Below are 25,487 nucleotides of genomic sequence, written 5' to 3'. Positions count from 1 at the left end.
ATAGTATAGTATAGCATGTTAAGGTACATTGTAATGGTATATTATAGTATAGTATATTAGGATACATTGTAATGGTATATTATAGTATAGTATATTATAGTATATTATATTAGGGTATATTGTAATGGTATATTATATTATAGTATGTTAGGTTACATTGTAATGGTATATTATAGTATAGTATATTATAGTATAGTATGTTAGGGTACATTGTAATGGTATATTATAGTATATTATGTTAGGGTATATTATAATGGTATATTATAGTATAGTATGTTAGGGTACATTGTAATGGTATATTATAGTATAGTATGTTAGGGTAAATTGTAATGGTATATTATAGTATAGTATATTAGGGTACATTGTAATGGTATATTATAGTATAGTATGTTAGGGTACATTGTAATGGTATATTATAGTATAGTATATTAGGGTACATTGTAATGGTATATTATAGTCTATTATGGTACATTGTAATGGTATATTATAGTATAGTATATTAGGGTACATTGTAATGGTATATTATAGTACAGTATATTATGGTATATTGTAATGGTATATTATAGTATAGTATATTAGGGTATATTGTAATGGTATATTATAGTATAGTATATTAGGGTATATTGTAATGGTATATTATAGTCTATTATGGTACATTGTAATGGTATATTATAGTATAACAGGGTACGTTATAATGGTATATTACAGTATATTATATAAATATATAGTGTGAGGTGTTAGGGTAAAATTAGAAATAATCCAGATTACAACTCTTTGCGTCATAACAAAACCAGACGTCCTTACGTCATCAGGACGCGACAGCCAGCTCAGTGCGCAGTTGTTAGTTTGGTTAGGAGCTGTTGTTATTTTCCTCCGCGGAGTTTTTAATAAAAACACAGATTAATACATCAGCTGTAGACACGCAGAGCTCAGGACCAGGACCCAGCTGCCTGTGACCCAGCTCAGACCGCTGTCCGGCTCCGTGTCGCAGTCTGTCAGTTAGTTTGTTTGTAGATCTGTCAGGAGCTAACTGACTGTTAGCATCGTTAGCTGAGATTAGCTGTAGTGGTGTGTTCGGTTGTGTGATGGAGTATCCCGGAGGAGGAGGAGGAGGGGCGGTGCTAGGCGGTGGGAACGTCCCGGCCTTCCTCACCAAACTGTGGACCCTGGTGGAGGACCCGGACACCGACCCGCTCATCTGCTGGAGCCCGGTACGAACCGTAGCCTAGCCTAGCCTAGCAGAGAGCTAACGGCTGACAGTTATCAGTAGAGTCCTTCAGAGGACCGTTAGGGCAATGCAAAGGGCTTTACATGAACATCCAAGAACATTAAGACAAAGTGCAAAAGAAACAATAAAAACATTAAAGATTGGAAAATAAAAACAAGCTAAAAATAAAAGCTATAGGATAGAAGCTAAAATAGAATATAAGACACAAGAGTTAAAGCTCTAGTGCAGTATAAGATCATACATTTAAGAGAGTTGTAAAATTATGATAATAAAGTCATAAGGTAAGGCAGCTTTATTTGTAGAGCACATTTCAGCAACAGGGAAATTAAAAGTGCTTTACATAAACATTCAAGAACATTAAGACAAAGTGTCATAAAAACATTAAAGATTAGAAAATTAAAACAGGCTAAAAAATAAAAGCTAGGATAGAAGCTAAAATAGAATAATAAAAGGCAGCAGCAAACAGGAACGTTTTAAGCTTTGATTTAAAGAACTCAGACTTGGAGGTTCTGCAGGTTTCTGGGAGCTTGTTCCAGATATTTGGTGCATAAAAACTGAACGCTGCTTCTGCATGTTTAGTTGTGACTCTGGGGACACTAAGCAGACCTGATCCAGATGAACCTGAGAGGTCTGGGTGGTTCAGAACATAGCAGAAGATCAGAAATGTATTATGGTCCTAAACCATTTAGTGCTTTGTAAACCAGCAGGAGTATTTTGAAATCAATTCTCTGAGAGACAGGGAGCCAGTGTAGAGACCTCAGAACTGGACTGATATGATCCACCTTCTTGGTCTTAATGTCTGTGTGTGTGTGTTTAGCATGCTAACGTCTGTAGGAGTTACAGCAGAGTATTAACAGTTCAACAGGCCTGTGTGTTGTTGTTATTATTAAATAGTATTGTTATTTATTAATTATTTTACAGTACAATAATGACTGAATGCTTCCACATCACATATTGTTGCTAACATGAAACATTAAAGGGAAAGTTGTGATTTTTTTTTTTGGATGAGGCCTTGTTGGTTTTTGGTTGTGTCCTAAATTCCACAATAACATGCTATTTAGTACACTAAAACACTATGGTTACGTTCCAAATCGCATACTTTTACTTTTAGCACATACTGCAGCTGCTCTCACTAAATACGTACGTTGCATGCAGTACCCTCTTGCTTGTATATCTGCTGCGCAGAGGATTGTGGGTCAGAATAGCCAGAAAAGCATGCTGGCTTGCATACTGCAAAATGGGATCAGATGTAGTAGGACATCCTGGTATTTTTGGCATACTGCATTTGACATACTATGTATTGGGATATACTGTAGGTATACTATATTTAGCCCTTTACAGAAAATAGTAAAAGTAACTCTCTGTCATTAAACAGATGCTACAATGCTGTGTCCTCCCTACACATGAAATCATACCTTATGTTCTCCTGGCACTGCTGTCAGTCCTTTTAAGGACCCAACGTCTCTTCTCTGCTGCTCTTTATAGCCCAACTAACGTACACTATCTATATTTGGTACACTAACGAAGTTCCGTACAGATGACCTCTTTTTCCGCTGATCGCTGAATAAATACTTCCAGATCGTGGATTAAATTTACAGTATATGAATGTCATCCTCAGCTCCCCCTCTTTCATTCCCGACCAAGCCAGAGACTTCCACCATTTGTTCCTGTGAGATTTCAGTCCATTTGTGAGGTGCGCACCGTGCGCCCACAGCGCCCAGAGGGGAAGCTCCAGTCCTGACTGCAGCTTAAGAGGGGAGACGACTAGAGCAGCTAAAATGTACATTTCAACCTAATTTATGCTTCTCACAGTACTGTAGTCTGTATGAAATGATTATTATGCTATCACACGTTGTTAATTATATTACCCTTTGTTGGATAAACGCTTTCAAATGGGCATTTTTAACATCAATGGCACATCAATCACACTGACTGCTTGGCACTGCAGCAGCAACTCTGTCAACAGAGACCCCGTTTGCACGTAATCCTGCGTCCAATATTGATGTTGCAGCAGTGTTATTTAATAAAAGGTCAATAACATTCAATTGAATATTTTGACATTTAAAATTTTCATTAATCGCCGTTGAAATCATGTTATGCGCTCTGTACGATACACCGTTAAGCTTAATGATCTTCCGTTACTTTTCACCACTTTTCTCAAAACCTCTTGGTCCAAAAGACATCAGTCAAAGTGTAGACCGTCAAATGGATATTCCCCCGGAGAATGAGCACACAAACAGGCAGACCACAAATGAACTTCTGGTTGATTCTAATACGTACACAGAGCTACATGGAAACGAGGCGTTAAGTATAGAGCGCTGTAGGGATGACGTATTTCTGTAGTCCAACAGGAAGTGATCATCTCCCTGGTTCCCTCCACTAACAGGAAGTGACCATCTCCCTGGTTCCCTCCACTAACAGGAAGGGTTAGGGTCAGGGTTAGGTTTAGACTCAGACCAGACTCAGGTTCAGGTGTGGTCCTGACCAAACCTGGACCAGACTCAGGTTCAGGTGTGGTCAAGACCAGACCTGGACCAGACTCAGGTTCAGGTGTGGTCCAGACCAGACCTGGACCAGATTCAGTTCAATCTTCTGGTTATTTTATCAATGAATGGATGAATTGTTTGGTGTAATAATGTTGTACTTTGTTTTAATAACACAATGATAAAAAGTGAAATGATGAACTTGTGATCAGTTCCTGTTTAGTTTTCTGTTGAGTGACTCATGGCTGCAGCTCTACTCATGTTCTTCTCTATGTTCTCTACATTCTGTGTCAGAGTGGAACCAGTTTCCATGTGTTTGATCAGGGTCGGTTCTCTAAAGAAGTTCTACCGAAGTTCTTCAAACACAACAACATGGCCAGCTTCATCAGACAACTCAACATGTGTGAGTAGAAACACTGTTAACAGATCAGCTGACATCACTGCTGACATCACTGCTGACATCAAATAGGATTTGTGTGTATTTGTGAATGGACTTCTGTGTGTGTCCTCAGATGGGTTCCGTAAGGTGGTGCACATCGAGCAGGGCGGTTTGGTGAAACCAGAGAGAGACGACACAGAATTCCAACATCCGTTCTTCATCAGAGGACAAGAACACCTGCTGGAGAACATCAAACGCAAAGTCACCAACGTACGTACCACACCTGTTCACACCTGTATGTACCAGTGACACCTGTACACACCTGTATGTACCTGTGACACCTGTATGTACCTGTGACATCTGTATGTACCTGTGACACCTGTACACACCTGTATGTACCTGACACCTGTATGTACCTGTGACCCCTAAATATACCTGTGAAACCTGTACGTACCTGTGACACCTGTACACACCTCTACATACTTGTGACACCTCTACGTACCTGTGACACCGCAGTGTACCTGTGCACATACCTGTTAACCCTTAGACCTGTACATCTCTCCACCTATTCTGGTCTCCATGGTAACGGTGTGTATGTCTGTGCTGTGATTGGTTCAGGTGTCATCTGTGCGTCAGGAAGAAGTGAAGATGTCTCCAGATGACGTGAACAAGATCCTGAACGACGTCCAGCTGATGAAGGGAAAACAGGAAACCATCGACTCCAGAATCATCGCCATGAAACAGTGAGAACTCCTGATCCTAGACCAAAACCAGAACCAGAACCAGAACTAGAACCAGAACCAGACCCAGACCCAGACCTGACCCTGTAGTGTTCCTGCAGACAACAGTCAGCAGGTCTCTTCATTAAATTCTCCTGTTTCTGTGTGTTTCAGTGAGAATGAAGCTCTGTGGAGAGAGGTGGCCAGTCTGAGACAGAAACATGTCCAGCAACAGAAAGTCGTCAACAAGGTAATCAATACACCAATAAATCAATTAATCAATACACCAATACATTAGCATGTTAGCACATTATCTTAGCTTCTACCTGAACCAGTAATAAACTCTCTCTCTCTCTCTCTCTCTCTGCAGTTGATCCAGTTCCTGGTGTCTCTGGTCCAGTCCAACAGGATCCTGGGAGTCAAGAGGAAGATGCAAGTTTACTACATGATATACTACACTATTTACTACACAACACAATATACTACACTATTTACTACACAACACGATATACTACACTATGTACTACACAGTTTACTATATATATATATAATATATATATATATATATATATATATATATATTATATATATTATATATTTACTCAGTAACATGTATACAGTATATAGTAACATGTATGTTATGTATGTATTTTTACTGTCTCTGTCTTTGTGCAGTCCTCTGATGCTGAATGACTCTAGCTCCGCCCACTCCATGCCTAAATACAGCCGGCCGTTCTCATTAGAGCACATGCAGGTCAGAGGTCACCTGTCTTCTAACTCACCTGTCTTTTAACTCACCTGTTTTTTAACTCACCTGTCTTTTAACTCACCTGTCTTCTAACTCACCTGTCACTGACTCACCTGTCACTGACTCACCTGTCACTAGCTCACCTGTCACTAACTCACATGTCACTGACTCACCTTTCTTTTAACTCACCTGTCTTCTAACTCACCTGTCTATAACTCACCTGTGACTGACTCACCTGTGACTGACTCACCTGTCACTAGTTCACTTGTCTTATAACTCACCTGTCTTATAACTCACCTGTCACTGACTCATCTGTCTATAACGTACCTGTCACTGACTCACCTGTCTATAACTCTCTGTGTGTCCATGTGTTTCCAGGCTGCAGCCAGTCTCTTCTCAGCCGACTCCCCGGTGACCTCCGGACCAATCATCTCTGACGTCACAAATGTGGCCACGCCCACAGCTGAGACTTTGGTCAGTGATTGGACCATTGCAGGGTAAGAACCAGTTAAATAATTTCTAACTTAACTCCAAAGTTCGTATATATGTGAACTGCCTCAACGCTTCAGAACCACGGCCTCAAACTCTCATCCCAACCGCCTCATCCTCACCTGCACTAATTCTACTACTTCTCCTCTGATTGGTCGGTCAGCAGTCACTAACAGCCAATCCTCTTCCTGTTTCACCTGCAGAGAGAGCCAATCATTGAATGTCAAAGAGGAGCCGTCCAGTCCCGTTCTGGAGGGCGGAGATACCCCTGTAGACACGCCCCTCTCGCCCACCACCTTCTTCAACGCCATCTTACAGGAAAACGAGTCACTGCCGACCCTGAACACCTCTACTACCAACCCTAGACCAGGTAACCTCTATAAACACCTCTACTACCAATCCTAGACCAGGTAACCTCTATAAACACCTCTACTACCAGGTAACCTCTATAAACACCTCTACTACCTCTATAAACACCTCTACTACCAATCCTAGACCAGGTAACCTCTATAAACACCTCTACTACCCATCCTACAGCAGGTAACATCTTATAAACACCTCTACTACCAATCCTACACTAGGTAACATCTTATAAACACCTCCACTACCAATCCTACACCAGGTAAACATCTATAAACACCTCTACTACCAATCCTACACCAGGTAACATCTATAAACACCTCCACTACCAATCCTACAGCAGTTAACATCTATAAACACCTCCACTACCAATCCTACACCAGGTAACATCTTATAAACACCTCCACTACCAATCCTACACCAGGTAACATCACAGGTATTATCCATAGAGTCCAGTAGAGGGTGGAGCCTGTGTGAGTTAGAACTTGTGTCTGCTCAATCCTTGACTCTCTGTTTCTGGTCTCTGTAGCCAGTCCATTTGTTGTGATGAGCCCTGCATCCACTGGGCCCCTTCCACCAGCCCCAGCCAGCCAATCGCCTGTCTCCATTCCCACCCCAAATTCCGCCCACAGCCATGCCAAACCTCAGCAGAAATGTCAGACAATCGCCTGTTTTGACCGGTAAGTAACCTGTTATGTTTGTTTCACATCTGTCTGGGTGGCTGCTAGTGTTACCTGCTATTACCTGCCCCCCTACTGCTAACACATGACTGAGGGGTAAGTCCCAAAAACCTCCCGATGACTACCCCAACAACTACTCAAACATGTACCAACACCTGCCCCAACACATACCATCTACTACCCCAAAATGTACCAATTACTGCGCCAACACGTACCAACACCTGCCCCAAAACGTACCAACTACTTCCCCAACACGAACCAACTACTGCGCCAACATGTACCAACTACAGCCCCAACACGTACCAACAACTACCCCAACATGTACCAACAACTACCCAAACACGTACCAACACCTGCCCCAAAACGTACCAACACCTGCCCCGACACGTACCAACACCTGCCCCAACACGTACCAACACCTGCCCCGACACGTACCAACACCTGTCCCAACACGTACCAACACCTGTCCCGACACGTACCAACACCTGTCCCGACACGTACCAACACCTGCCCCGACACAAACCAAAACCTGTCCCAACACGTACCAACAACTACCCCAACACGTACCAACAACTACCCCAACGACTGCTGTTGGCTCAAACTGGCCTGAATTAATTAATCATCTCACATCGTATCCACTTGTTGCACCCCACCCCCGTCCCAGAACCTCCAGTGGCAAATCTTACCCAGAATGCATTTTACCCTGTGTGATGGACTAATAAATGTGTCATTAAACATTCAAAGGTTTCAGTTTATCTGTAAAAGTAACTCAGCATAGTTTTTCACATTAATTCTTCTCAGATGGTAGTCCTTTTGAAGGTCAGGTGTGTCATTAAAACTCATGTGCTTCCTTCAGACCCCGTCCCCCTCCCTCTGCAGGTGGACTCTCACCTGACGTTTGGCGCTTCGTATCAACACGAGCTGACAAGTAAATCAATTATCTTTATTATAATTATTATAATACATTAATATTATTCTGTTTTAAATGATAAGTCTGGTGATATTCTTTGTTCCTTTTTGTCAGCATGTTCAGATTCTATTAAAACACATCATGTTCCTTCATCAACGTGAACACTCTGTAGTTTATTTATTTAGTCCCACACACGCCGTCCTGCTGCCACAAAGACTCACTAGAGCTCCAAATTAATCCGCCGCTGAAAATAGTCCCCAACAAATGCACTATTTCCTCTTATTTATTTGATAAAAGCAGCAGTGACCGGCTGCTTTTATTATTAGCATTCTATTATATCCACCGCTGCTATTATTATTATTATTATTATTAGTAGTAGTAGTCATTTTTCCATTTTTGTTTCTGCTACTATTATTACTGCTATTATTATTATCATTATATTATATCCACTGCTACTGTTTTAATTAGGGAAGGTTTTTCTTGCCACTTGCTCATGAGGCAATGTTTGGTCTCTGTAAATCATAGAGTACAGTCTAGACCTGCTCTTTATGAAAATTGGCTTGAGATAACATCTGTTATGATTTGACACTACAAAAATGAAATTGAATTGAAAATTAAATTATTATTTTTTTAAGACTATATTTTTGAGGTGTTTTTAAAGATATACACCTTCAGTAAGAACCAATTTACTTGGAGCTGAGAGCCACAGAGAGGAAGTCAGAAAGTATTGAGAGACAGACCAACACATTGGTGGTTTGAGACTAAACATGAGATTTAATGGCAAGAAGAAAAATATAGAAAAAACACCCGACTGATGATAAAAGTTAACATCATGTGTCCCTCTCTTTGTCTCTGTGTTTCAGGTCTGAACTGTCCAATCATGTCGACAGTATCGACAACAGTCTAGAAAACCTGCAGAGCATCCTGAACACACAATCCTTCACCTTCGACACCTCCCCGCTCATGGATGTCAGTCTGACAGTGTCCTCTATATTAACAATATATATTAACACGTGTCTTCTATATTAACACTGTATATTAACACGTGTCAGAAATATTAACAGTATATATTAACACATGTCAGACATATTAACTGTATTTATTACACAGCTGTGTTGAGTACTCGATTCTGATTGGTTAATCACGGCGTTCTGCTGTCTGTAATTTCTGTATAACAGACCCTTTGCTATGGGCACAGTTTTGATGTCGGACTCTGACCATTTTTGTGTCACATTTTTTATTTCTTATGTTAGTAGCCGTGTAATAAGCGGGATAATGTTCAGCTAGCGGATGCTGCACCCCTACGCGAAGCGGAGGGTGTATATTATCCCTTACACATTACATGGATCAGACATATTAACAGTATATATTAACACGTGTCAGACATGTTAACAATGTAATACATGTGTAATATATAGTATATACTGTGTGTATATATATATTTGTGTAGTATTCATGTGAACTGTCTTTGTGTTTAGTTTTTCAGTTCATCGTGTTCCTCTGGAGACTTCGACCTCGACAGTTTGGACAATGTGAGTTCAACAACACAGACTTGTTTAATGCACTTCCTGTCCTGAACATTGTCACAATAAGAGTCTGATCACACCGAGGTGGAGGACCACGTCGCCATCAATTAGTTTCCTATTGTGTGGCTCACCTGCCGTGCACTCCTCTCTAGCGTCACGGATTCCGTTTTCACTTGTGAACGCAGCGCTATGGTAAGACGTTTTTGATGAAGTCGCGCCTGTAGCGGCGCGTCTTGGCGTGATCGGCCCCTATGAGCAGCTATGATTCACCTTTTAAATGTGCAGTCGGCCTTTTGTTGATTGAGACGTTTCTCATACATCCACACCGAGAAACACCTAAACTATCCCTTTAATGCATCAACAATTATAATCCAATAATAATGAGTACTTTTACTTTAGGTACTTTAAGTATATTTTGATGGTAATACTTTTGTACTTTTACTTGAGTTACATTTTGATTTAAGTACGTCTTTCACCACTGGTATAAACAGGTGTATAAACAGTTGTATAACAGGTGTACAAAGAGGTATATATATATATATATATATATATATATGTTTAGGTGTATAACAGGTGTGTAACAGGTGTATAACGGGTGTATAGAGGTAAATACAAATTAAACATGTTTGTATTTTTGAAATTCACCAATTGGTTTGTTGATGATGATGATGATGCCACACCTATGTGACCATGATGTCACTGTTTCCTGTCAGCTGCTGTCTGAAGATGTCGCCAACGGAAGTGAGGAAAGCAGCAACACCATCAACACAGGTAACATACAGATAACATACAGATAACACACAGGTAACACACAGGTAACACACAGATAACACACAGGTATCCTGCTAAGTACTGGTTGTCATGGTGACCTCTCTTTGGTCCAGGGAAGCAGCTGGTGCAGTACAACGCCACACCTGTCTTGATGTCTGAACCAATCAGCTCCGGGGATGGCGGGGCCGACCTTCCCTCCCTGCTGGAGCTGGAGGCGGAGCCTTTCTTCAGCTCTGACCCGCCCACCGATGACCCGGCCGCATCCCTGCTAGAACACGCCCACCTGGACCTTGACCTCTGACATCATCAGGAGAGGGAGGGGCGTCACCGTGGCAACAGGACAGTGTGAGCGCTGACTCAGCATCAGCAATAGATGACTACGGAATCAATCGATCAGCTGTAGATCAATCAATAGGTCAAAGTTCACGTTTTTATTATGCAGATTGATATTAACCAGTTTATATACCTGTGTCTTCTTCTACTCTTTTTACTTTTGGTTTTTCTTCTTCGCTGCTTAAATTAAAACGTTTGTTTGACGCTCGCTGTTCTCAGAGAACCAATCAGAACGTGGATCATGTGACCCAGGTGTGAAGGTGGATCATGTGACCCAGGTGTTCTCTGTGCTCTGCATGTTTACGTCTTTGTTTTCATGTGTCAAATATATGAAATGAAGAGAATCAGAATATTTTTGGACAGTTTATAATGAATGAGAAACGTATATTAGAGCTGCAGTGATGTGTTCCGTTGGATCGGTACCAGGTGTGATCCGTCAGTTCAGGGCCCTGGTTCGGAGACCCGGATCAGTTCAGCACATGAGAGGAGTGAAACTCATCTGAACTCAAAGAGTTCAGGATCAGGGTTAGTTAACAGGGTCCTGGTCCTGGTCTCAGGATGAGTCCACTCAGAGTTCAGGATCAGAGTTAGTTAATAGAGTCCTGGTCTTGGTCCTGGTCTTGGTCCTGGTCATGAGTCTTCTCTGCTGGTTTGTTTGGTGGAATCAATAAAAACTGAGTTCACAAGTTTGTCCTGTTGTTATTTAACCCTGAATGTTTACCCCCCCCCTACTATGTACTATGTACTATGTATTATGTACTATGTACTATATATCATATACTATATACTAAACTAAATACTATATATTATATACTACACTTTGTACTTTATATACTACATTAATACTATATATTATGTACTATATATGATATACTACACTTTGTACTATATATACTACATTAATACTATATATTATATACTACACTTTGTACTATATATACTACATTAATACTATATATTATGTAATATATACTACACTATGTACTATATATTACTTTGTTCTATATACTATATACTACACTTTGTACTATATACTACACTTTGTACTATATATACTACACTTTGCTCTATATACTATATACTACACTTTGTACTATATATACTACACTTTGCTCTATATACTATATACTACACTTTGTACTATATATACTACACTTTGCTCTATATACTATATACTACACTTTGTACTATATACTATATACTACACTATGTACTATATACTATATACTACACTATGTACTATAGACTAAACTTTATACTATATACTACACTATGTACTACACTTTGTACTATATACTATATACTACACTATGTACTATACTATATACTACACTATGTATTATAGACTAAACTTTGTACTATGTGCTATATGCTAAACTATATACTACACTATATACTACACTTAGTACTATGTACTATATACCACACTTTGTACTATACTATATACTACACTATGTACTATATACTACACTTTGTACTATGTGCTATATGCTAAACTATATACTAGACTATGTACTATAGACTAAACTTTATACTATATACTACACTATGTTCTATAATATATACTATATACTAAACTATGTTCTATAATATATACTATATACTAAACTATACTGTATATTATATACTAACTAGAAAATGCATTTCCTGCTGAAAATGCGTGGGAATGCTGACAGCTCCCAACATTTTTCAAACTTTTTTTTTCAGACTTTTTTTCCAGCATTTTTCAAACTTGTTTTTTCAGACACTTTTTCCAGACATTTTTTAGACTTTTTTTCCAACATTTTTCAGACTTTCTTTTTCAGAAATTTTTTCCAGACTTTTTTCAAACTTTTTATTCTCAGGCATTTTTCAGAAATTTTTTTCAGACTTTTATTCAAACTTTTTTTCTCCAGCATTTTTCAGAAATTTTTTTCAGACATTTTTCAGACTTTTTTCAGACTTTTCTTGGGACATTTTTTCAGACTTTTTTCAGATATTTTTCAGACTTTTTTTTCTCCAACATTTTTCAGACTTTTTTTTCCCAACATTTTTCAAACTTTTTTTTTCAGACTTTTTTTTACGGTCATTTTTTCAGACTTTTGATTTCCAACATTTTTTAAACTTTTTTTTTCAGAGTCTTTTTTTCCAGCATTTTTCAAACTTGTTTTTTCAGACACTTTTTCAGATATTTTTCAGACTTTTTTTTTCCAACATTTTTCAGACTTTTTTTTTCTTTTTACCTTTTTCAGACATTGGTAGACTTTATTTTCCAACATTTTTCAAACTTTTTTTAGACATTTTTTTCAGACATTTTTCAGACTTTTTTTCCAGACATTTTTCAGACTTTTTTTTCAGAGTCTTTTTTTCCAACATTTTTCAAACTTTTATTTTCAGACATTTTTTCCTTACTTTTTTCAGACTTTTCTTGGGACATTTTTTCAGACTTTTTTTTCCAACATTTTTCAGACTTTTTTTTCCCAACATTTTTCAAACTTTTTTTTTCAGACTTTTTTTTTACGGTCATTTTTTCAGACTTTTGATTTCCAACATTTTTCAAACTTTTTTTTTCAGAGTCTTTTTTTCCAGCATTTTTCAAACTTGTTTTTTCAGACACTTTTTCCAACATTTTTCAAACTTTTTTTTAGACATTTTTTTCAGACATTTTTCAGACTTTTTTTCAGTCTTTTTTTCCAGCATTTTTCAAACTTTTTTTTTCAGACATTTTTTCAAACTTTTTTCAGACCTTTCTTGAGACATTTTTTCAGACTTTTTTTCAGACTTTTTTTTCCAACATTTTTCAGACTTTTTTTTCCCAACATTTTTCAAACTTTTTTTTTCAGACTTTTTTTTTACGGTAATTTTTTCAGACTTTTGATTTCCAACATTTTTCAAACTTTTTTTTTCAGAGTCTTTTTTTCCAGCATTTTTCAAACTTTTTTTTTCAGACACTTTTTCCAGACATTTTTCAGACTTTTCTTGGGATATTTTTCAGACTTTTTTTCAGATATTTTTCAGACTTTTTTTTTTCCAACATTTTTCAGACTTTTTCTTTTTTTTTTTTACCTTTTTCAGACATTGGTAGACTTTATTTTCCAACATTTTTCAAACTTTTTTTAGACATTTTTTTCAGACTTTTTTCAGACTTTTTTTTCAGTCTTTTTTTCCAGCATTTTTCAAACTTGTTTTTTCAGACACTTTTTCCAGACATTTTTCAGACTTTTCTTGGGACATTTTTTCAGACTTTTTTTTCCAACATTTTTCAGACTTTTTTTTCCCAACATTTTTCAAACTTTTTTTTTCAGAGTCTTTTTTTCCAGCATTTTTCAAACTTGTTTTTTCAGACACTTTTTCCAGACATTTTTCAGACTTTTTTTTCCCAACATTTTTCAGACTTTCTTTTTCAGACATTTTTTCCAGACTTTTTTCAAACTTTTGTTCTCAGGCATTTTTCAGACTTTTTTTCCATAATTTTTCAAACTTTTTTATTCAGACTTTTTTTTCCAGCATTTTTCAGAATTTTTTTTCAGACTTTTATTCAAACTTTTTTTCCCAGCAATTTTCAGAAATTTTTTTCAGACTTTTTTTACCAACATTTTTCAAACTTTTTGTTTTCAGGCATTTTTCAGTCTTTTTTTCCAGCTTTCTTCAAACTTTTTTTTTTCAGACATTTTTTCCCGACTTTTTTCAGACTTTTTTTGGGACATTTTTTCAGACTTTTTTTCCTGACTTTTTTTCCCCCAAATTTTTCAAACTTTTTTTTTCAGACTTTTTTTTTACAGTCATTTTTTCAGACTTTTGATTTCCAACATTTTTCAAACTTTTTTTTTCAGTCTTTTTTTCCAGCATTTTTCAAACTTGTTTTTTCAGACACTTTTTCCAGACATTTTTCAGACTTTTTTTTCCCAACATTTTTCAGACTTTCTTTTGCAGACATTTTTTTCCAGACTTTTTTCAAACTTTTTGTTTTCAGGCATTTTTCAGACTTTTTTTTCCCATAATTTTTCAAACTTTTTCATTCAGACTTTTTTTTCCAGCATTTTTCAGAATTTTTTTTTAGACTTTTTTTAGACTTTTTTTACCAACATTTTTGCGGCTTTTTTTTCTCCAACATTTTTCAAACTTTTTTTTCAGGCATTTTTCAGACTTTTTTTTTTTTTTTTTTACCTTTTTCCGACATTGTTTAGACTTTTCTTCCAAAAAATATTTTTCTCCAACATTTTTCAAACTTTTTTTTCAGGCATTTTTCAGAGTCTTTTTTTCCAGCATTTTTCAAACTTCTTTTTTCAGACATTTTTCAGACTTTCTTTTTTCCAACATTTTTGCGGCTTTTTTATCTCCAACATTTTTCAAACTTTTTTTTCAGGCATTTTTCAGTCTTTTTTCCAGCATTTTTCAAACATTTTTTAAGACATTTTTCAGACTTTTTTTTTTATTTATTTTTTTTTTACCTTTTTCAGTCATTGTTTAGACTTTTTTCAAACTTTTTTTTTTAGAAATTGTTTTCCAAAATTTTTCAAACATTTCGTTTTCCAGCATTTTTCAAACTTCTTTTTTCAGACATTTTTCAGACTTTATTTTTTCCAACATTTTTCAGGCTTTTTTTCTCCAACATTTTTCAAACTTTTATTCCAGCATTTTTCAGACTTTTTTCCAGACTTATTTCAAACTTTTTTTTGGGACATTTTTTCAGACTTCTTTTATCCAACATCTTTCAGACTTTTTTTCAGAAATATTTCAGTCTCTTTTTCCTGCATTTCTCAGACATTTTTTCCAGACATTTTTCAGACTTTTTTTGAAAGTATGCAGGATTAGTTAAAGGCCAAAAAACGTACGGAAGAAATAGTTGAAGAAGTTGAATAAACCTTAGAAGAACAGTACTGGGAATGCGTAATCAGCATTCCCACAAATATATATAACGTACGTACGGAAGAAATAGAAGAAGACAACCACCAGATGGCGTCATCAATGAACCCTCCGGCTGTGACGTGTTACCTTTGACCCCGGAAGTCCCCCACGTGTTGTCGGCTGCATGGTGTGATGGAGGAGAGCAGCAGCAGCAGCAGCAGCAGCACGAGGAGGAGCAACCAGAGACAGGAGATGGAGAAAGTCCTCGAGAAGAAGAGTGTGAAGAAGCGGAGTAAAGAGGAGGAAGAAGAGGAGCAGGACGAGGTGAGACAGACAGACAGACAGAGAGAGAGAGGACTGGGAGGACTGGGAGGACTGGGAAGGAGCTAGCTGTTAGCATGCTAACAGGAGAAGGTAGCTGCTGGTTCAACACAGTGGAGGTAAACACTGTTCGTCTCCTTTTATGGAGCGGTTCTGTTCGGAGAGGTGAGCCGAACTGAAGAGCAGAACCCACTGAGTCCAGCGGCACCTTTTAAACACTAATACAACATAAAGACAAGCAGAGCAGCTTAACATAGACTTAATCTCAATGGAGTTCTGAATTGAGACAAAACACATTATCTGTCAGGTCGACTCCACTGGAAATTAACATGCTAATCTTAGATAAAGATAGATAATACTATACTGGGGTCATTAGTGTTAATACCAGCAGACACACAGCAGCTAACACTGTTTACGTTTTACAGATAGTTTGTCTTCAGTGTGCTGAGACATACATGCAACCCAAACTGCATTCAGAATCTTCTCATTTTAAGACTTTATGCTCTTAATTGGACCTCGATTAAGCTGGTTAGACACCACTATGGACTGATCTGGATCAGGACAGTCCGATGATCAGTTCGGCATACATAAAGTCCACCAATAGAAATAACAGCCATGGTAATAAATGGTTAAAGGAGCTTATACATACTGGAATCAATGGTGTAATTAGCCATTAACATAGCTGTTGATTCACTGTAGCACTGGCTGTTAAGTTGTTAGTCCTGCTGTTTATTTCTGGAGTTTCTGGAGAGCTAACAGATTCACTCCACACAGAAAGTCCCCTTTATATTATAGTATATTGAAGCTTTTACTGACATCAGCTGTATTTGTTTATATTTGTTGCACTGAGAGAACCTTCCTCCACCTGTATAAACTAAGAGAATATAAAGATAAATTCATTCTCAAATATATTTATACTTTTATATATTTACACTCAAGGTGATGTCAGATGACATTTGGGAAATATTTGAATACTGATTTTATATGAGGTTTCTACCCTCAAATCAATGTTTTCATGTTTGTTTAGGAACGTTCTGCTAAAGTCACTAGTTTCTGTATGGAGTTTGGTGCAGTGTTGCTAAACTCACCAGGTTTTTTATAAGGAGTTTGATTTGGTGGTCAGCAGCTTAAATTGTCGGTTTTCTTCTTCAGGTTTTCAACTTCAGCAACAAATCTACTGTGGAGGAGAAGGAAGATGATCTGTCAGACAGCGAGGACAGTGTCTTCTCAGGACTGGAGGATTCTGGGAGTGACAGTGCGGATGATGAAGACGATGAGGAGGAAGAGGACGGATCAGATGATGATGAAGAAGACAAGGATGACGACGATGATGAAGATCCGAAGGTGGAGCCAGAGCAGACTCAGCAGCTAGAGTTTAACGTACGTGTGTGTGTGTGTTTTGTGACTCTGTCACTGCTTGGTTTGAAACGTCAGTGTCACAGTCCATCATGTTCATTTAATTGTGGGATCAAGATTAATATTTGATTAATTGTGTCACTTCATAGTCCTCCTCTAGAATCTCACCTGTGTTCTGTTCTACCTACAGATAGACGAGGAGAAGAAGGAGAAGAAGGAGAAGAAGGTGGAAGCAGTGACAGAAAGAGAAGCAGAAAAAAAGGAAGACGAGTACAAACACGACTCTTCAGATGAGGAGGTGAGACGAGTTGATCTTCTCTGTGTTCATTCATGTTTTCCTGCCTTCTCTAGTAGGGATATCACGAGAACCGTTACTTCACTACCAAGTCGATGTGATGGTACTTGTTGTTCTACAGCACCGTAGGTACCGGCGTCCCGGGGATGATAGAAAATGAGTTTGGGACGAACGGAGATCTTTCCGCTTAGCATGTGATAAACGGAACCGAACACTGACGCGTTAAAATCCGAAAGGACGCAGTGACCTCACTATAGACGCGTTCCCTGGTATCGCTCAGCATTCTGCACAGCAAATCCATGTTGAAATCAGCAGGATGAGATCTAGTTAACGTTAGCCGTTAAAACTACTGATGACGAGATTATTTTTAATCAAAGCAAATATATAAGTACAAATACATTCAAGAATAATACATTTATAATATAATAATACGGTTCAAAACAAACGTTTCAGACAAAAAGAGGAATCACTTCCAACATAGTGAAGCAGCTCAGAGATTGAACGTCACATTAATGTCTTTTTACAGTGGAGTTCACTGAACTACTAAAGGTCGGGTATCGTGATGTTCCACGGGTTCTCTGCACAGATCTCTGATGTTCTGTTGAGATCTGTGGTTCTAATGTTCTCCAGGTAGAGGGCTGAATCTAAAGCATTGTGTCAGGGTTTTCTATTGTTCTCTCATCTGTTCTCTACTTGTTCTGCAGGACATCAGGAACACGGTGGGGAACATCCCCATGGAGTGGTACAAAGACTTCCCTCACATCGGTTACAACCTGGACGGGAAGAAGATCTACAAACCAATCAGGAACAAGGACGAGCTCGACGAATTCCTGGACAAAATGGAGAACCCGGAGTACTGGTGAGCCTGCTAGCATAATGCTAGCTTCCCTTATGGTTTAAAGAGGGAATGATAACAATGCTAACCTGCAGTGTGTCCGCAGGAGAACGGTCCACGACAAGCAGACAGCAAGTGACATCGTGCTGTCGGACGAGCAGGTGGAGCTGGTCAATCGCCTGCAGAGAGGACAGTTTGGAGACGTCAACTTCAACGAGTACCAGGTACGCTCAGGTGACACAGGTGAAGGCCCGCCCCTTCCTCCGTCTTCTAGTTATAATCAGGGTCATAATCATTATGCACAGTATGATCACTCAGGTCGTGGCTGACGATCAGACCGCACAGTGTGACCACTCAGGTCGTCTAGAAGTAACAAATGCATGGTTTAGTTTTTCTGCATCGTTTTGAGACAGCATGTGCCTGTTTTTTGCAATGTTACGTCGTTTAAAGAAGGCGGTCCTTGAAGTTTGTTTTATCTGATTCGTCTGGCTTGTTCGATAGATATAATTGTGTATCATCTGCATAACAATGAAGGTTTATGGAGTGTTTTTTCTAATAACATTGCCTAAAGGAAGCATATATAAGGTTAATAGAATTGGTCCAAGCACAGCACCTGGTGAAACTCTGTGACTAACTTTGGCATTCATAGAGGATTCATTGTTAACACGTACAAACTGTGATCGATCTGATAGATAGGTTAATGCTTAATGCGGTTCCTTTAATGACAATTAAATGTTCCATCAGTGAATCCACTTCTGTTTGACATCATCAGATACAGTGGATGGTTCTTGTTTTAAACCTGTTTGACATCACCTGTCTCCCCCCCCCCAGCCTCAGGTGGAGTTCTTCAGTCGGGACGTGATGATCCACCCGGTCACCAACCGACCAGCAGACAAGCGCAGCTTCATCCCATCGCTCATTGAGAAGGAGAAGGTGTCTAAACTGGTCCACGCTATAAAGATGGGTTGGATCAAACCTCGGCGGGCGGAGGACAAAAGCCTGGGGCGCTACTACGACCTCTGGGCCAATGAGGACTCTTCCATTCTGGCAAGACACAAGATGCACCTGCCCGCCCCCAAAACCCCTCTACCTGGTCACCAGGAGTCCTACAACCCCCCACCCGAGTACCTGTTCACCGACGAGGAGGTGGGTCGCCCTCAGAGGAGGTCACCTGTTTACCTGACCTGGTTTTAGAGGAGGTCACCTGTTTACTTGGCCTGATTATAGAGCTTAACCAACCTGTCTGTCTGCCTGTGTCCCTCTCTGCAGCGAGCTCTATGGGAGCAGCAGGATGCGTCAGACAGGAAGTTGCCGTTTGTTCCCAGGAAGTTCTCGAACCTCCGTCAGGTTCCTGCGTTTCCTCGTTTCATCCACGAGAGGTTCGAGCGCTGCCTTGACCTCTATCTGTGTCCCCGCCAGAGGAAGATGAGGGTAACTCTGTCTGTCTCTCTACCTGTCTGTCTGTCTGTCTGTCTCTGTCTGTCTCTCTACCTGTCTACCTGTCTGTCTGTCTCTCTACCTGTCTGTCTGTCTGTCTGTCCGTCTCTCCACCTGTCTGTTTGCCTGTGTCCGCGCCAGAGGAAGATGAGGGTAACCAGGAAATACTGAACCCGTGCAGCCAATCAGAACACAAGACTGTCTGGCTGTGAGGAAGACATGATCAATAACCTGTCTTTCTCTCTGTCTACCTGTCTCTCTGTCTCTCTACCTGTCTGTAGGTGAATGTGAATCCAGAGGATCTGATTCCTAAACTTCCCAAACCAAAAGACCTGCAGCCGTTCCCAACGACACAGTCTCTGGTATGCACGCACGCGCACGCATACATATACACACACACACACACACACACACACACACACACACACACACACAGACACACACACACACACACAGACACACACACGTACACACACACACATACAGACAAACACTCACATACACACGTTTGTACTCGTATATTTGCGAGGACCCTCATTGGTCCTCACAGAGGTAGATGTACAGGTGTCCTCACTGACATCATGGACCTTCCTGTGTGTGTTCAGGTGTATCGAGGTCACAGCGGTCTTGTTCGATCCATCAGTGTGTCTCCGTCAGGACAGTGGCTCGCCTCAGGTAACTGACTACCACTACTACTACTTCTTCTACTATTACTCTTCCCTCTAGTTGACTACTGTTGGTACTGTGTACGGTGTGTTTAATACTGTGTATTAGGTGTATAAGCACTGTGTATTGTTTATAAGTACTGTGTACTTGTATACAGGAAGTGATGATGGTTCCGTGAGGTTCTGGGAGGTGTGTTCATCTCGCTGTGTGAAGACTGTCCAGGTGGGCGGAGCTGTGAAGAGCGTCGCCTGGAACCCAAATCCATCTTTCTGTCTGCTGGCTGTCGCCCTGTAAGGACCTGTCTGTCTCTGTCTCTCTGTCTGACTGTCTCTCTGTATCGGATGACCTGTCTCTCTCTCTCTCTGATGACCTGTCTGTCCCTCTCTCTGATGACCTGTCTCTCTCTCTGTTAAAGGGACTCGGTGGTGTTGATCCTGTCTCCCTCTCTGGCAGACAAACAGGTTGTCTTGTCGTCAGAGCGACTCCTCTCGGGTCAGCAGGAGGCGGAGTCTACGGAGGGGGCTGGGCCTGTCACCTGGAGTGATGTGGAGGGGGAGGAGCTTAACCAGGGGATCCGCCTCAAAATACAACACCCTAAAGTGAGAAAACACACCTTTTTGATTGATTATAGATACATGATCAATACCTGAACTGAACTAACTGAACGGTATTTCTGTGCTCAGGCTGTCCACCAGGTGGCGTGGCACGCTAAAGGAGACTACCTGGCGTCGGTGATGCCGGATCACTCGAGCCACCTGCAGGTGTTCATTCACCAAGTGAGCCGGAGGCGCAGCCAGAACCCCTTCAGGAAGAACAAAGGTCTGGTTCAGTGCGTATCCTTCCACCCCGTCAGGCCCTACTTCTTCGTTGGGACGCAGCGCTCCGTCCGGATCTACAACCTGGTGAAACAGGAAATGACCAAAAAACTACAGGCCAACTCCAAGTGGATCTCCAGCATGGCAGTCCACCCCGGGGGTAACCAGATCCACCAAAACACCAGATCTACCAAAACACCACAACTACTGATTCACTAAAACACCAGATTCACCAAACTGGGGCTTCTGTCTCACCTGTCTCTCTTTCTGCAGGTGATCATGTGATCTGTGGGAGTTACGACTGCAGGCTGAGCTGGTTCGACCTCGACCTCTCAACCAAACCTTACAAGATGTTACGGTACGTACATGTCAATTAAACTCACACCTGTCAGTCAAACTCACACCTGTCAATTAAACTCTGGTATTGATCATGTTGATGGTATTGATCATGCTGATGGTATTGGTATACTTCCTGTCTGCAGACACCATAAGAAAGCAGTGAGGGGCGTGGCCTATCATCGACTTTACCCGCTGTTCGCCTCGGCGTCCGACGATGGATCCGTCATCGTCTGTCACGGGACTGTTTACAAGTAATGCAAACAATAATACACACAGTTATGCATTCAAAAATACAAACAGTAATGCACACAAAAATACACAGTAGTACACACAAAAATACACAGTAGTACACACAGTAATACATACTGACTTCCTGTCCATCCATCCCGTGTCCCCCCCCCCTTCCCCTCAGTGACCTGCTGCAGAACCCGTTAATCGTCCCGGTAAAGGTTCTCCGAGGTCATGTGATCACTCATGACCTTGGCGTTCTGGATGTGACCTTTCACCCCACTCAGCCCTGGGTCTTTTCCTCCGGAGCCGATGCTACTATCCGCCTCTTCACCTAGCAACCTACCAGCCGTCTGGGTCGTCATCCAACCAACGAGCCAACCCGCCGTCTGGGTCGTCACCCAACCAACGAACCAACCCGCCGTCTGGGTCGCCATCCAACTAACGAACCAACCCGCCGTCTGGGTCATCATCCAACCAATGAACCAACATGGCGTCTGGGTCGTCATCCAACCAACGAACCAACATGGTGTCTGGGTCGTCATCCAACCAACGAACCAACATGGCGTCTGGGTCGTCATCCAACCAACGAACCAACATGGCGTCTGGGTCATCATCCAACCAGCGAACCTACCCGCTGTCTGGGGCGTCATCGCACCAACAAACCAACCACGAACTGACTTGTTTTTAAATAAACTGAAACTTTCTTACCTGTTTGTTACTATGGTGATTATACTTCCTGTCAGTAATTAAATGTTTAAATTACTCATCACGTTTTAGTTTCTTCATACTGATCCCTACATTGTTGACGCTACAAAAAGAAAATAACTTTTTTATTTCTCTTCAGACTATTTTCTTTATATTGAAACATTTCAATAAAGTTATTTGAAGTACTTTGTTTCATTTGTGAGTTGAGAGATTCAGAAATATTAGGAAATATAAAAACTCAAAAATGTAACTATAAAAGCAAACAATCATTTAAATAATAGATATTACGTCATAAAATCCAGTTTAAAAATACTTGGATAACGTTTTTTACTGAACAGTCTGAATCACAGTTGCCAGGAAGGTGGACATTTATACGTAAACATATAGTCATACTGTATATGTAGTACCCTTTAATATAATAACGACTGGTTGAAATCGGTTGAGAAATGTAGATGGTATAGTGCTTTTTATCCAGAAAAACGACAGCTCCCCGTTCACTTGTATAGGGTTACAAGCCAGTCCTGCCCGGTCCAATATGGCGCCCACGTTGACGTATCGCTGAAGCGTCCAATATGGCGTCTATGTATACAGTATAGTGGTGTCTTCAAAGGGGGGTCGTGTTTACTGTGTTCACGAGAAGAATTTATATGAATGCAGAGTTTCATTTGAAGGCGCCATATGTCTATGGTGGACTTCTTTTATTATGAAGGCTGAAGGTACATTTCCGGTTTGGGTGTGTTTAATTTCAGCAGCTTCACAGAAAAAAAACTGAGGGTGAGAAAAACTAACCAATCACAATGTTGACGGATGTGACGTCATGTTTTTTTTTTTTACCCCCAACGGAGCTATTTCAGTGTGACACCTCAACATGGAGCCAGAAGACAGAATCACACCGAGCCGCGAAAACTGTGTTTATACCAGCTGTTACTGGTGAGTAGTACTACTGTGTAGTACTACTACACAGTAGTACTACTACTAATGTCCTGTGGTACTACAGTATATGTGTTGTACTACTGCTCACAGTTTCTATTGACTGGTTCTGCTGGTATCTGACTGTTATTTCTTGTTCTGTTGTCGGTTCTTGTTCTTCAGTGAAGAAAATGTTTGGAAACTCTGTGAGTATGTCAGAACAGAGAGAACCACACCGCTGGAAGAACTGTTTGTGGTTTTCATCTCAAATGAGAACAGAATGGTGAGAACACACAGGAGAACATGCCATAATATCTGTGCCACGTTCCACAGAACGTTTGCCAGATCTAAAATATAAGTCAGGTTCTATTCAACACCAATCAGGTTCTACGTCACATCTGGTATGTTCCTAATGAACAACCGTCTGGTTCTTAAGCTGATGTTCAGAGACGTTCTCTGTTGGTTCTCCATCAGGTTCCTCTGTGGAAGCAGAAGTCTGGACGTGGAGACCAGCCAGTGATCTGGGTTTGTGATGATCACTGTGTTTTTAATAACTGTGATATCACAGACAGTTCATTAATAATAATAATTATGATGATGTCATTAATGATGTCATGGCGTGTTTCAGGACTACCACGTGGTCCTGCTGCAGGTCAGACTTCAGTCTTCTTCTCTGGTTTATGATCTGGACTCTGAGCTGTCGTTTCCCTGCAGCCTGAAGCTGTATGCTGGCCAGGGCCTCCGCTCAGACCGCAACATCAAACCTGCGTACCACAGGTAACACACACCTGAACACCACAGGTAACACACACCTGAACACCACAGGTGTAGCTGTAGTGTCCAGCGTTGCATACTGTAATATTTTAGCAGAAATACTATGATATTCACAAACTATTGGTTTTCATACTGAGGTTACAGACAAACTAGAAAATTTCACGTCCTGTTTTAGCCACTAAAAGGAATTCAGGACATAAGCTCAGTTACATGTGATCTGACAAACAGGAAGTAAAACCTTAAAACATGTCATTTGCAAAGTCACCGCAAAGTCAACCTGTGTCTCTCTCCCAACAGGAAGTTGCGTGTCGTCCCTGCTGAAAGCTTCCTGTTGAACTTTGCGTCCGATCGATCGCATATGAAGAACTCTGACGGGTCTTGGAAAATGCCTCCCCCACCCTACCCCCCCATACACACAACAGGTCACATGATACCTCACCTCGGCACTTATGTGGTGATGTTAACCATGTGATGACATCACAATGACATCACTGTGATGTGTTTCCTCCTCAGAGTGTCAGATGAACTTGGATGACTTCATCAGTATGAGCCCTGCTGTCGGCTGGGGGGAGGTCTTCAGTCTGGACCATTTCCTGCAGAGACACATGGGGGACTCTTCATCATCGTCCTCATCATCGTCTTCATCAGCAGCAGCTTCATCATCATAGCATCCTCGCTGGAGATCAGCTGTCAGTCGGCTCTAACAGCTGTAGAGACTTTAGATGGAGTTTCTGTCCGAACTGATCTAATACTAATAAAGTTATAAGTTATTATTATTATTATTATTATCAGTGGCAGAGCAGCAGTGTTTTTTCTCTGTTACCTGTTTAACAAACATCTGCAGTCTGTATTTATACTGTGGACTGAGTCCTGTTTAGATGCTCAGGAACCATTTCTACTGCCACAGTGCCTTTTATATTATTTATTCATTATTAGCGTCCGTAGTTATTATTTAATAACCCAGAATATGACTATGGTGTCTTTTGAACACTAGAAAGGATTTATTGAACTAAATGTTTGAGGGAAAATTGAAATGATGTAACTCATATCAGGAATTATCAACCTCACATGTGACTGAATGAAATGACGATAAATGATGTAAATAGTGTAACAGACAGACCCTCCTTCTCTCACTGACTTTATTTTAGTATCTTTAATAAAAGTTAATGGGGGAAATAACAGATTGTCAAAAGAAAATTCTTTCTAATAAAAGAAGAAAGTTGTTAACAGCAGGTTACAGTTGTTGTCAGGTCTTTCAGTGACAGGCTGCTTCAGCTGCGATGTGTGAAGGAGAGATACTGCAGGTCCTTCTGCTGCTGGAACACTTTACCATCAACATGGTCCATTTGTT

The 25,487-nt window shown here is 40.2% G+C and overlaps 5 protein-coding genes across 9 annotated transcripts in view; all 5 read left to right on the top strand.

Moving 5' to 3' along the window:
* Positions 1-25,487, top strand: part of LOC119503730 (oocyte zinc finger protein XlCOF6-like) — a 353,206-nt gene that overhangs the window by 276,385 nt on the left and 51,334 nt on the right. The window lies entirely within an intron of this gene.
* Positions 1-25,487, top strand: part of LOC119503768 (oocyte zinc finger protein XlCOF6-like) — a 337,366-nt gene that overhangs the window by 276,414 nt on the left and 35,465 nt on the right. The window lies entirely within an intron of this gene.
* Positions 808-11,313, top strand: hsf1 (heat shock transcription factor 1). Of its 3 annotated transcripts, none has more exons than XM_037795764.1 (15): positions 809-1,211; positions 4,006-4,114; positions 4,224-4,360; positions 4,709-4,833; positions 4,984-5,059; positions 5,180-5,241; positions 5,485-5,563; positions 5,936-6,054; positions 6,250-6,416; positions 6,936-7,086; positions 7,943-8,014; positions 8,860-8,965; positions 9,475-9,528; positions 10,236-10,293; positions 10,415-11,313. In XM_037795764.1, exons 1-15 carry the CDS (start codon positions 1,086-1,088, stop codon positions 10,450-10,452), a joined length of 1,479 nt encoding a protein of 492 aa, XP_037651692.1. In that variant the 5' UTR covers positions 809-1,085; the 3' UTR covers positions 10,453-11,313. The 3 variants fall into 3 exon arrangements, with proteins under 3 accessions (XP_037651691.1, XP_037651692.1, XP_037651690.1); XM_037795762.1 differs by having other exon boundaries at positions 10,407-11,313; XM_037795763.1 differs by lacking the exon at positions 7,943-8,014 and having other exon boundaries at positions 808-1,211; positions 10,407-10,594.
* On the top strand, positions 15,577-22,638 carry bop1 (BOP1 ribosomal biogenesis factor). The gene is made up of 15 exons (XM_037795712.1): positions 15,577-15,777; positions 16,927-17,154; positions 17,321-17,428; positions 18,130-18,284; positions 18,367-18,484; positions 19,092-19,406; positions 19,530-19,691; positions 19,979-20,059; positions 20,303-20,372; positions 20,521-20,653; positions 20,779-20,962; positions 21,047-21,338; positions 21,452-21,536; positions 21,661-21,768; positions 21,930-22,638. Exons 1-15 carry the CDS (start codon positions 15,646-15,648, stop codon positions 22,081-22,083), a joined length of 2,325 nt encoding a protein of 774 aa, XP_037651640.1. The 5' UTR covers positions 15,577-15,645; the 3' UTR covers positions 22,084-22,638.
* Positions 23,080-25,315, top strand: wdyhv1 (WDYHV motif containing 1). Its single transcript, XM_037795850.1, has 6 exons — positions 23,080-23,383; positions 23,546-23,645; positions 23,837-23,887; positions 23,991-24,139; positions 24,434-24,558; positions 24,650-25,315. The coding sequence occupies exons 1-6, from the start codon at positions 23,322-23,324 to the stop codon at positions 24,802-24,804; spliced, it is 642 nt and encodes a 213-aa protein (XP_037651778.1). The 5' UTR covers positions 23,080-23,321; the 3' UTR covers positions 24,805-25,315.

This window comes from Sebastes umbrosus, chromosome 15 (assembly GCF_015220745.1).
Source record: "Sebastes umbrosus isolate fSebUmb1 chromosome 15, fSebUmb1.pri, whole genome shotgun sequence".
NCBI classification, from domain to species: Eukaryota; Metazoa; Chordata; class Actinopteri; order Perciformes; family Sebastidae; genus Sebastes; species Sebastes umbrosus.
The sequence above is the reverse complement of the archived record's forward strand: the minus strand, read 5'-3'. Positions and strand labels throughout refer to the sequence as shown.